Source organism: Gambusia affinis, linkage group LG20 (genome assembly GCF_019740435.1).
Source record: "Gambusia affinis linkage group LG20, SWU_Gaff_1.0, whole genome shotgun sequence".
Classification (NCBI taxonomy): domain Eukaryota; kingdom Metazoa; phylum Chordata; class Actinopteri; order Cyprinodontiformes; family Poeciliidae; genus Gambusia; species Gambusia affinis.
In genome coordinates, this window is record NC_057887.1 from 10,306,604 (window position 1) to 10,318,607 (window position 12,004).

Sequence of the window (12,004 nt, forward strand, 5' to 3'; positions counted from 1 at the left end):
CACCTTTCAGATAGGTTTAAATATGGAATACCTTTAATCTGCTTCATTTTCCTTTATCTATAAAAAGCAATTCTGGGACATTATTTTGACTCATAATTTTCTAAGTTCAGCCCTGTGTGTCATTTAAATCCTCCTTAATCAGAGTGCAACAGATGGATCTCCAGCTCTGTTTCAAGCCTTCAGCTGATTAATTTCACTCTTTGCTTGTGTGTGTTCTCTCAATCCAAACTAGTTCTCAGAGGAATAAAGAAACGTACAAACACTTTAAGCAGATGCTTATAAACTCAGATCTGTTGGATTAATGTTTGTCCAGTGTGTCGTGTCTGTTGGGAGAAATAACTGAAACCTCTATGACACACTGTCTCTCCCAGTAGCATAAATATTCCCACAAATATTCCCACCAAAAAAACCATCTCTGATGTTCAGTTGCTCAAAGTTTTTTATACAATTGTAGTAATTATCATAAGTGAGGATCAGTAAGCATTAGCCCACACAGTCTGTGTGTTTATTGCTCATGTTTCATTTAATTACTGATATGCGTTATCTGTAAAGGTGGAACAAATTCTAGCTGGAAGTAGGTTGATTAAGACAGCTCTAAAGTTGTGAAACAATGAACTAGTTTAGGTAATTTTCTGGTTCTGCAACAGCATACAGCAGGTTTGATAAATGCCAGTTTTGTCGTATATAACATGCAAAACTATAAAATGGGAAGTACATGCATGTAAATATCAGGGATTATCTTCTTCATTTCTTTCTTACATATTGTGCTCGTCAGTAAAGTTTAGCTGCATCCTTCTAAACAATTGGAATAATTTTAAAAGAATTTTTTCTTTTAAAAGACAAAAACAAGCTTTACTGTTTAGCAGAACAGTAAAGCTTGTATTTCATTGTAACCAGACTCTAGTACTTGCCTTTCCGTGCTTGCTCTAATTGATGCTGAAAGTGGCTACCTTTGACTTTTTACTTTACCGTCAAAACTCAGAAGCTTTGATAGCACAACATGGCTGTTCTTGGTATGGTGCAAATCTGATTTTTCAGTTTCTCACTGGCTGGTCAGATCTCGCATTGCGATGAAAAGCAAATTTCTCAGTTCATCTCTGTTTTTTTGTTTTGTTTTTCTGTTCTATTTGTAATCTAAAGCAAAACAATCTTGATCTACCAACTGACATCCAAGTTAAAAGAACATGAAACAAATTTTGTTACTAAAGCAGATCTCTGCTGATTTAAATGTATTTTCTTGGTACCCGACAACAGCAAAGGTTCCGAAAAGACAAGTCCACTTTAGCCCATTGATGACACAAAGAAAACTGACTATGTAGAGGAAAAAAAAAAAAGATTCTTGTGGTTACTTTTATTTATTATGTTTCTGAACACAGAATTTCGACACTTTGATCTTCCATATTCTGCTGAAACATCTTATCACTGAGAGCAGGCTCTGTCACCTCCTCTACTTATGCACAGGGATCTGAGATGCGTCCCTCCTCTCATGTAAAGCATTGTCCACAGTCCAGCAGAAGCTATTACGCATAAGGCTCAAGTGGGCAGCTCATTGTGTTGGCTCACACTGGAGGAGATGGAGGACCCCTGTCAGACAAAGACCTCCGTTTGACACATAAACAATGGAGCTGGCACACAGCAGCCTTCAGCCTGGGGAGAGGAATGGCACAATGAGTCTGTTTCTGCTGCAACACGGAGGAAGAGTTTGCATGTTGCTTTGTCATTGTAATTCAGAGTTGTGTTGAGATAGAAAATACAAAATGTATTCATCTTTTTGTCTCATACAGAACAAATTTCCCTGAATGTATTCAAAACAAGTACATATTTTATAGGTTTGTCAGCATCATACAATTTGTGCAGAAGGTCATGTCAAACCCGCTGTAGTTTACAGGGTTGGAGACCTATGAAGCCTTGATTATTGTTCTACACAGTACATTCAGATAATCATGATCTGTTCAATTTAAAAGGCTAAATGCCTGTTACGTCTGCAGCATTATGCAGAGATGCTTCCAGAGTTACTCAAGAGGCTAGAAAAGTCTGGAATTTGATTAAAACCAGTTTATTTTTAGGTCTGTAAAAGTATAAAACTATAAAATATACATCAATCCATGCTTTTACTGGTGATTTATCCATCTATCATTTTATTTTTTTATACAACAGTCTGGTTTTCTATTGGCAATTAATCTGTCCCCATTAGTCTGTCCATTATCCATCAATGTATCAGTTTATCAGAGATCTATCATCTCTCTATCCTCCCATAAAATCTGGAAGAACAATGTAAATCTTGAGCTTGCTTTGATTTAAAAAAAGAAAAAAGCCTAAATTTTTTCTTACCCCTGTGAGTTAATGGTGTAATGTAAAATTTTCAGAATGCAGTGAATAATTAAATGTGTGTAAAATTAAATTTTCATCCCTATATTTTAAGTGATGAAACATGGACAGAATGATTAGGATTTAATGCGTTGCTGGACGCCAAGCTTCATTGAAAAAAAAAAAAAGGTTTCAAATGTATCACACGTCCTTTGTAGCTCTGACGAGCTATATTTTGCACTCAAACCTTACATGGGCATATATGTCCTCACTGTCCTAGACGCACCAGCATCCTGTGTCATCTTCACCCCTCAAAAACAAGGATGTGCTCATCTGAGCTAATCTTACTGATTTACTGTAGGTGCTCTGTTTCCTGTTTGTTACTTCTCGTTTTTGCTAGTTTTGTTTTTAAATGTAGAACCAAGCAAAGTGTGAAGTCAAAACGAGTAAAAATAACCGGTTGCAAAAGCCAAGACTTATATTTTAAGAACCTGTGACTAATTAGTTCCACGGCCTTCTGTCAACAGTCTCATACACAGTGATGTGGATAATTTAGCTTGATGTTTGAGGACATCAATGATATCAAATCTGCTAATTGCAGCAAACTCAGACCATAAAGAGCTACATCTTTTCATTTAGTACTTGAGTCAGCATTTGGTTTTCGGGGAAAAAAATGAACATCTTTTTTTGGAAACAACAGTCATGCTCCGTTTAGTTTGTATGGAACTTCTTCAGTCACAAAAGCTTTACACTGAGCTATTAAGAATGTCTCAAAAATAATAATGTCTTGGCCTTCTTTGCAAAGCAGCAGCAGAGGTTTGGCAGCTGTGAAGAAAGGCACCATTCTTCTGCGGAGAGAAGTGGGGATGCTAGCAGCGCTTGGACAGGAAGGAAGTCAGCCTGGCAGCCTCATGTTGGGAGAAATGTAGGAATAGAAAGGTTGCATGAGTCTGGGAGTGGAGAGCACGCACAGATGGAGGCAGAAAGTGAGATGGGAAAGTGTGTAAATGTCTGGTACATCAGGAGTATATGAGCATATTGATTCTCTGTAAGAGAAAGGTGTGAAAAAAATAACTATTATGAATATAGGCCAAGATATGGCCATGCCATAACCTTTCTGTATTTACATAAAGACTTATTAAATTAACAAAAATAAATCAAACAAAATCTATTTAATGATTGCAGGAAACGAATATTTTAGTAATCGAGTAATCTATCGATTATTCCTATGATTAATTGAGTAATCAGATAAAAAAAAGTTTATAAAATAAAGTATTGCTAAATTTAGCATAACACTGGTGTTACTATTGGATATCTACACCAGTCCAATTTTCATATTTGAGCTTCCCTAACAGTTACTTTTTTGTAGTTTAGAAAATTAACCTGTAACAATAATAGCTCATTTTCAAAGTGAACCTGAAGAAAAGTTATCCAAGAATCTGAAATTAGATTCAAGTTAATAATAAAGAGGCAGGCTCACAAATATGCTTATAAAAAGAACCAATCTATGGTATGGTGTGAGAACCAATCATGCCAAAATTGTCAGAAGTGTTTCTTTTGCTGTTTTCTTTTAAGAACATTTCTGTTTCATCTGCTTATACTTGCCGTTATTTAAGTGAGAATATTTTTATTCCCTCCAGGTTTGAGAAGGGGAGGATCTACACCTACATTGGTGAGGTGGTGGTGTCGGTGAACCCGTACCGTGCCATGAACATCTACAGCCGGGACACCGTAGAGCAGTACAAAGGTCGTGAACTATACGAGAGGCCGCCACACCTTTTCGCCATTGCTGATGCTGCTTACAAAGCCATGAAGAGAAGGAACAAAGACACTTGTATTGTTATCTCAGGTACAATGGGAAGTTCAAGAATCACAAAAACACTTTTAATTTTTTTTTTTTTTACATTTTAATTTCACATGGTTACTTTAAAATATATTGTGTTTTCTTGGCATTTAGTGTAAAACTTTTGACTGTTTGTCAGATTAATATTCTGTTTGGCCATTAGCAATGCTGAGGAGGATAAAGCACCACTCTGTGGAGAAAGAAGGAATTGAGAAACTTTAAATCTTAAACTGTTTGGAAGGTTTACAAAGTAAAAGAAAATTACCAAAAAGAAACCCAAAAGTGCCTAAAGGACTGATTTACAACTGTTTTAACATTATAAGCAGTTCAGTTGATTTGCAAGCCATGCAAACCACTGCAGGGCCATCAATGCCAGAAATACTTTATGGTTATATATTTATCTCTTTCTTTTTATTGCAGGGGAAAGTGGTGCAGGAAAAACCGAGGCCAGCAAGTACATAATGCAATACATAGCTGCTATTACCAACCCTAATCAAAGAGCGGAAGTTGAAAGGTGAGCTGGGTTTGGGGAGGAAATATGGATTTTGTTTTGTTGGATTACTCTCTTGCTTTGATTTTATTTGTGGAAACTAGACACGTTCAGTAGGAATAAATTTGGCTTCAGTCGTCCGATTGCTTTCATTGTTTTCAAGGAGTTGTTGTAATCTTCTTGGAATGGTTACTGCCTTACATCAAGGCTCTTGCATCACTGTCGGATAAAGTTACGGCCCAGCAAGGTGTTGTCATTGTCTCAGGTAACTGAGCAGCTGGTGTTTGCCTTTAAAACACAAAAAGATGTTATTGCTCCACAGTACAGAACAATCAATTATGTTTTAGGGTGTAATTAACCTGGATTGATATAAAGGAGATAAGTAGAGCTTTTTGCAAAGCAAACAAAACGTCAGATAGGAGGCTGAAAGGTAGACATCACAGATTAAATATTGGAAAATACAAAGTGCTGGTAACACACAGCAGACTGAGGAAGCATAGCTTTGTGTTGGGGGTTTATTGGGCCCATTTTGCAGCCAAAATAACAATCAAGGATTGGACTCCACTAAACCCCTAAAGGTTCGTTGTGGTGTCTGGCCCAAATATTTTGGTAGACCAAGTTAACACATCAAACTCATTGTTGTTCTCCCCAAAACATTACAGAAGAATTTTTGCTTATCACAGTATCCTGTAGAGAGGCCACAGGATGAAAAGATCACATGCTTTGCCTCAATGCTTAAGTAGGAAGTAAATGTCAGAGTCATCTACATAGATGGTGGGACTCCAGGCTTCCAGTTGTGAAACTCCTCTGCTGTTCTGAGCTCACCTATTTGTCATTATATTTTGCATCTTATGTTATGCCAGAAGGATATATGTGAGCATTTAAAATCAATGGTACAAAGTACAGTTCTTTATCTCAAAATGTGGTTTACAATAAAGGATTTTTGGGTCAAGTTCAATGATTTGTTCTGTCTTGGTACACTTTATTGTGACCCATCCATTATCAGAAGCAACAAATTTTTCACAATTATGTGGTCTCTTGAACTGTCTGTCGTTATCAAACTCTTAAGCTGCAGAGCTGATTTACTCTTAAATATTAATCCTTTCCTGTGCTGTCTGTATCTTACTTGGCAGCTCACAGATTTAGCAGCAATGGATTGACTTTAACTGACCTTATGCCTACTGTGAGGTATGGTGGAGCACCATTCATGCTGTGGGACCTGGAACATTGTTAATATGCATGACGTTCTAAACTGAGTCATCACATTAACAATGTAATGTAAACACCATGCTGTTAGGTGGATGAGCACAGATGCAATGCTTAATACATTTTAGGTCTAGACTGCTGTGTTTTTGAACACTGTACACTTGTGATATGAAGATGTTACTGATGATGTTTGAGTCATTTTTTTTCTCTGTACCACCTTCCCGTTTCACAGAGTAAAAAACATGCTGCTGAAATCCAACTGTGTCCTGGAGGCCTTTGGAAACGCCAAAACCAACCGCAATGACAACTCCAGCCGCTTTGGCAAATACATGGACATCAACTTTGACTTCAAAGGAGATCCCATCGGGGGCCACATCAACAACTACCTACTGGAGAAGGTGGGGTGGTAGGATATCAAAATGGGACACCTTGGGTTGGAATAAAAAGATTTGTTAAGACCAAATTTCAAGTCCTGTCAATTGGATTTAGGTCTGAACTTTGACTAAGCCATTCAGATATATGGATTTGAGGTGACATAAATCATTAAAGTTTAGCTTTGACTTCTTGTTTGGGGTTCTTATCCTGGAGGAAGATAAATCATCACTCCATTTTCAAGTCTTTTGTGTTCTTGGACACAAAAGACTACACCATCATTTTCCCATTAACCTTTCCATAATTAAGAAAAGTATCCTCAAAGCATGATGCTGTCACTGCCATGTATCATGTGTTCGTTTTCTAGAAAACTAAGAGTCCAGAATTTGTATTTTTTTTATTTGGCCTCATTTAACCTGAGAAGCTTCTTCCGCTTGTTCACTGTGTCCCCTGCATGGTGTGTGGTTCGGTCATACAGTGTACAGATATAGATCTACATTACACACTGTGTGTGCTGAATACAAATGCATGCCACACTTTTTGATGATCTTTCACATGAAATGCTTATAAAATCCATTGCAATTTGTGCTGGTGAATACTCAAGAGGTTTGAATGCTTTTCCAAAGATCTTCTACACATTTCAGACTATCTTTATGTTTAGCATCAGTGATGAACAGGAAGACCATTGTTGAGTTCAATTTATGATGTTGTGACTTAACCAAGCTGTTTATTTTTCTTCCTCCTAAAATAGTCCAGGGTAATTTTCCAGCAGGAAGGCGAGAGGAGCTTCCACTCATTCTACCAGGTAATTATATTTGCAGACCTGTTTGGATTTGCATGAACTCTGTATTCTGTTGCACAAGCTTCCTTGTTTGTTTTTGTTTTTTTTTACGTTTGATATAACCATGGGAATATTGACTTGTTTTTTTTTTTACTTTTAACTCGGCTTTGTTGCGCATATCTATATATATTCTAAACTGGTTGCAGGACCAGTCTGGCAACTAGTTTTACCACTGCAATTACATCAAGTGCAGCATATGAAAAGGAAAAGTCCTAGAGAATTGTAGATGTGGTAAATAATTCCATGAAAAGCAGAAAGGTCTGTGTTATAAATCATTTAAAAGGAAATTCACTGTATTACCATTAAATGTAAACATAACCTCCCGGGACTTCTTTCAATATGGTAAGCACCAAAATCTGCATCATGAGTCAGTAAGAATCCTCTTGTCCCTATTTATAGGAGTATATAAAGTGATTCTTGTGGATGTTTGTTGATAGTTCAGTTGTATCCACAGATTATTTAGTAATGAGACTCTTCTGCTTCATGCACTTTATTCCTAAGATTAACAAAGTTTCAGTTCATTCAGTAATACTCCACTAAAAAATGTAATCTGATGTTTTCCAACCAAAATATGCTTTTTTTTTTTTTTTTACTAGCTGCTGAAAGGAGGTCCAGATTCCCTCTTACGCTCTCTTCACATTCAAAAAGACCCAACGGCTTACAACTACATAAAAGTTGGAGGCCAGATTAAGGTATTTCAGACTCTTTGTTCACATATGTATAATCTACAAGTTATCATACTTAAAACCACATTTTTCCTAATTCTTATTATTTATTAATTTTTATATTGTAGGGCATGGAAAGTAAATCTACATTTAAAGCTATATGATTGGGTTTTAGGAACAGAAATGTAGTGACCCTTCAGGCAGAGTTTCTGTACATAGAGCTTGATCCTTTTCCAGACCTATTTTTTCAGATCTGCTCTCTCTGTTGTTGAATGAGTCAAATGATTAAGAACAACATGGAACCAAAACACTGTCCAGCATCCAATTAGTTGATGCCATGCAGCACAGCACAGCCAAACAGCTGAGGTGTAGCTTTCCACTCTGTGTCTAAGCAGCTTGTGTTTTAATTTCCAGGACATCTGTAATTTAATTAACAGCTGAACTAGAAATCCAGCCTTCAAAAAACGAATAGACCGCAACATTCAGTGGGAAGATATTACAAATATTTGATCCCCTGTTCAGGTTTATAAAAATAATAAATGTTGAACCAAGAACACTTTGTTTTTTGTTCTTTGAATGATTTAGTCAACGTGCCTAAAGCATGTTCTTTTTTTTTGTTTTCTTTTATCTTTTTGCAGTCTGGCATCAATGACAGCGCTGATTTCAAAGCTGTAGCCGACGCCATGAAAGTAATTGGGTTCACAGTCGACGAGATTCAGACTGTTTACAAGATCCTGGCCACCATCCTGCATCTGGTAATACACAGAAAACCTCAATCCTCTTCATCGTGGTTGGCAAGCTTTTTCCTTTTGCTATCTTTGCTACAAAAAAAAACAAAAAAAAAACTGGAAAGGACAGATTTAATTTCAGTTATACTGCTCAGTCACTCCTAGACACATTCTCCTTAAAGGTTGATTGTTGGACTTTCCTTTTGTAAATGTCAGACTTTGGCATTATAAGAATAAAGGACTTATTACGTTTGTTATCTTACCCAACAAATAACGAGAAAAGGTACCAACAGAACACTGTGCCCCTTATCATGGGAATATTTTTTCCCCTAACCTCCCTCCATGCTAATTTACTCCAAGTAATTACAAGCAAATGTAAGACTCATTAGACAAACTGTTGAAAAAAGAAACGCTTAATAATAATTATTACAGTGCCTACAAATAAAAAAATAGAGAAATTATGTTTTAAAACTCGAGCAGTTTCATAATTTAAATACTCATAAAAATAAGTAAACTGTAAAGTTTTAAATTCAAAACCATTACTCAAGAGTTTTAACAATGTTTGACTAAACGGCAAAAAACATTTTGTCAGAAAATGCTTCTAAATATTTTGTTAAATTATCCGCCACCAGACAGTAGATGTGGACTTTTGTGATGTGGACCAGGACAAAAGAGGAGAGTCGCATACATGAACTACAAAGTAGTAGAAGTGTGACGTAAAATGTTGTCCTGCTACCTCAGAAGCATTATTGGTACTTTAGACACCAAGAAATACAAAATGTAGTTTTTGCTGTTATTGTTTTTTTTTCTTTTTTCTTTTTATTAACCAGAAACAAGCTGGAAAATTTAAGCATTTACATAATCAAGTAATCAGATGTCTTATCAGGCTAGTGTAAAATGATGTGAGCCAAATCAAATATCTGGTCATAAAATTAACAGCACTGTAATGAATTCGGATGTTGAGGAAGTCAACACTTTGTATATGTATAAATATAACTATAACATTACAGTTTTACTGAGCTAATCAAACATTATGGTATTTGTTTACCTGTAATAGGGATGCTAAATATAGGATATTGAACTAAGAAACTTCTGTAAATGTCTTGTTTATTTCATTTTTATGTTTTGGAGGGTTTGAAATGATATAGTAAAATCTGAATAGAGTAGATAGTGTAGGCACATAACTCATTATTTCATCTATTAGACTTGCCAGTGGCATGTTGTAGTTGCTTTGATAAATTATTGTTTTAGTTTCCTATTTCTCGCAAGAACATAAGATTTTTTATTTTTCAGAAGTTCTTACTTAAACAGGAAAAAAACAAAACGTTAATGAACCCACGTTCTCTGATCTGTCCTGCAGGGAAACCTGACTTTTGGAGTGGATGGTGATGTTACCCTGATAGAGAACACAAAGCTTGTCTCTGTGATTAGGGAGCTCCTTTCCACCAAGGAGGAAAGTGTGGAGAAGGCTCTGCTGTATCGCACAGTGGCAACTGGTCGAGACGTCATTGAAAAACAGCACACCACACAGGAGGCCAGTTATGGCCGAGACGCTCTTGCAAAGGTTATTTCTGGGCATCAGTTCTGGTGACCCTTTTGTGTGTGTGTGTGTGTGTTTTTTTCTTTGTTTTTTTTTTTGTAGCAGCACTAAAGAGATTAAAACAACAGAGGTCTACATGTGCCTGCAGGGTTGTGACATTTCACTCGTTGCTTTGTGTTACGTACTTATGATTCTGCTTATCGTAGTTCACAGTAACATATGAGTCACAGTGTTTTGGAGGGTGCAGTTCCTGGAGGCAGTTGCAAGACCAGCGCAGTGAAGCTGCTAACAAAAAAAAAAACTGACTCATTGATGTTTTGACACTTTTCATTCCGGTTACTCGGTTGTTGCTAAGCGTTTGTGCCCTGAGATAATCTGAGCAAAAACAAGCACAGCATTATTTCCCTCAACATTTTACATTTTCACCAGGCGATGTACGAGCGTCTGTTCTGCTGGATTGTTGGACGCATCAATGACATTATTGAGGTGAAAAATTATGACGCCAGAGTCCATGGAAAGAACACGGTCATCGGAGTGTTGGACATCTATGGGTTTGAAATTTTCCAGAACAACAGGTGAAGAGAAATGTGGAAAAAAATGGTTTGCATTTATGTCAGTCAATATTTCACAATTCATTTTATGTTTTTTTTTATTTTTTATTTTTTTGTAGCTTTGAGCAGTTTTGCATCAACTACTGTAATGAAAAACTGCAGCAACTCTTCATTCAGCTGGTTCTGAAGCAGGAGCAGGAGGAGTATCAGAGAGAAGGCATCCCCTGGAAACATGTATGATGTGTTTTGCTTTCATATTAACCTGTTTGTGTAGAATTTACCTTCCATCCTTAAAGCAATTGGCTATTGAGTTTAGCCAACAGCACTGGTCGTCAGACACGTTAGAAGTTTTCAAAGCACTGCCGCCATGCCGTCAAGAGAAACAGCAGGCGTTGTCAAACGTTGGAAAAACAAGAAATAACAAAATCAAGATTCACAAATAATCAGGAAAGCCCCTGATGTCAACAGTCCCAAATGGGAAAGAAGGTGGCTTCTCACCAATCTCATCTAAATCTAAAATGGCATCTGAATACCTAAAACTTAAAATTATTTGCATTATTAAACATATTTTTAACATTTTAAAAAATATAACAAGATAAGAGAAGAATAATGGCTCTTCATGGCTTTTCACAAGAAGTACACACTGCTGGGTTTTCTTCCAAACAGTGGGTGTGTGAGAGAGCCATCTCAGGACCCTATAAAAGGGGGTTCCTAAGACCCAGAAGTAATTTACAGGTGACACAGTAATGTAAATAGAAAGTTGGAGTTATTCGTGCACTTAATGAATTTAAAAAAACAACATTTAGATGCTGCTGATCAGATGAGAAGTAGGAGATTTACATCTGTGGTCAATTGATTGATGTGTCTCTACTCGAGATTTTGCTGCAAAAACCTTTAATTCTGGTGTTTTGTTTTTTTTCTTTTGTGTTTGGTTTGCACTTTTATCATGTAATAATTTGTACATTTCTGTTTTCCAAACTGAATTCACCTCAGTCCTTGGTCTCCTTTTTTGTAGATTGATTACTTCAACAACCAGATTATTGTTGACCTGGTGGAGCAGCAGCATAAAGGCATCTTCTCTGTTCTGGATGAAGCCTGCATGAATGTGGGCAAAGTCACGGATGAGGTCTTCCTGCAGGGACTGAACGTCAAGCTGGCCAAGCACGCCCACTTCACAAGCCGCAAGGTAGGAAGAATGAGCTGCAGATATTAATCATGTTTTTTTGTTTTTTTTGTTTATAGTTTGTGACTCTTTGTTCTTCGGAGTTGAGTAATGCCAAAGCCGTCTTGCCTTTTCGTAGTTTTGTGTTTGAACCTGATTGGATATCTGACCCCTCACACTGTTCCCTTCGTTTTACCTTTCTCGTGAGCTATGTGCTACATTGCAATGACTGTTCTTGTCCAAATGCATTAAGTATCCATATCTATTCAATGTGAAATGTTTACCCTCATAAAATCATC

The 12,004-nt window shown here is 36.8% G+C and overlaps 1 protein-coding gene across 3 annotated transcripts in view; it reads left to right on the plus strand.

The window, feature by feature from the left end:
• myo1d (myosin 1D) overlaps positions 1-12,004 on the plus strand; it is a 113,469-nt gene that overhangs the window by 22,273 nt on the left and 79,192 nt on the right. For all 3 annotated transcript variants that reach the window (XM_044103193.1, XM_044103194.1, XM_044103192.1), the window contains 10 exons: positions 3,948-4,156; positions 4,571-4,664; positions 6,079-6,244; positions 6,970-7,023; positions 7,656-7,751; positions 8,363-8,479; positions 9,813-10,016; positions 10,422-10,567; positions 10,663-10,777; positions 11,559-11,729. In XM_044103193.1, the coding sequence (XP_043959128.1) occupies positions 3,948-4,156; positions 4,571-4,664; positions 6,079-6,244; positions 6,970-7,023; positions 7,656-7,751; positions 8,363-8,479; positions 9,813-10,016; positions 10,422-10,567; positions 10,663-10,777; positions 11,559-11,729 (1,372 nt within the window). The remainder of the gene's footprint in view (positions 1-3,947; positions 4,157-4,570; positions 4,665-6,078; positions 6,245-6,969; positions 7,024-7,655; positions 7,752-8,362; positions 8,480-9,812; positions 10,017-10,421; positions 10,568-10,662; positions 10,778-11,558; positions 11,730-12,004) is intronic.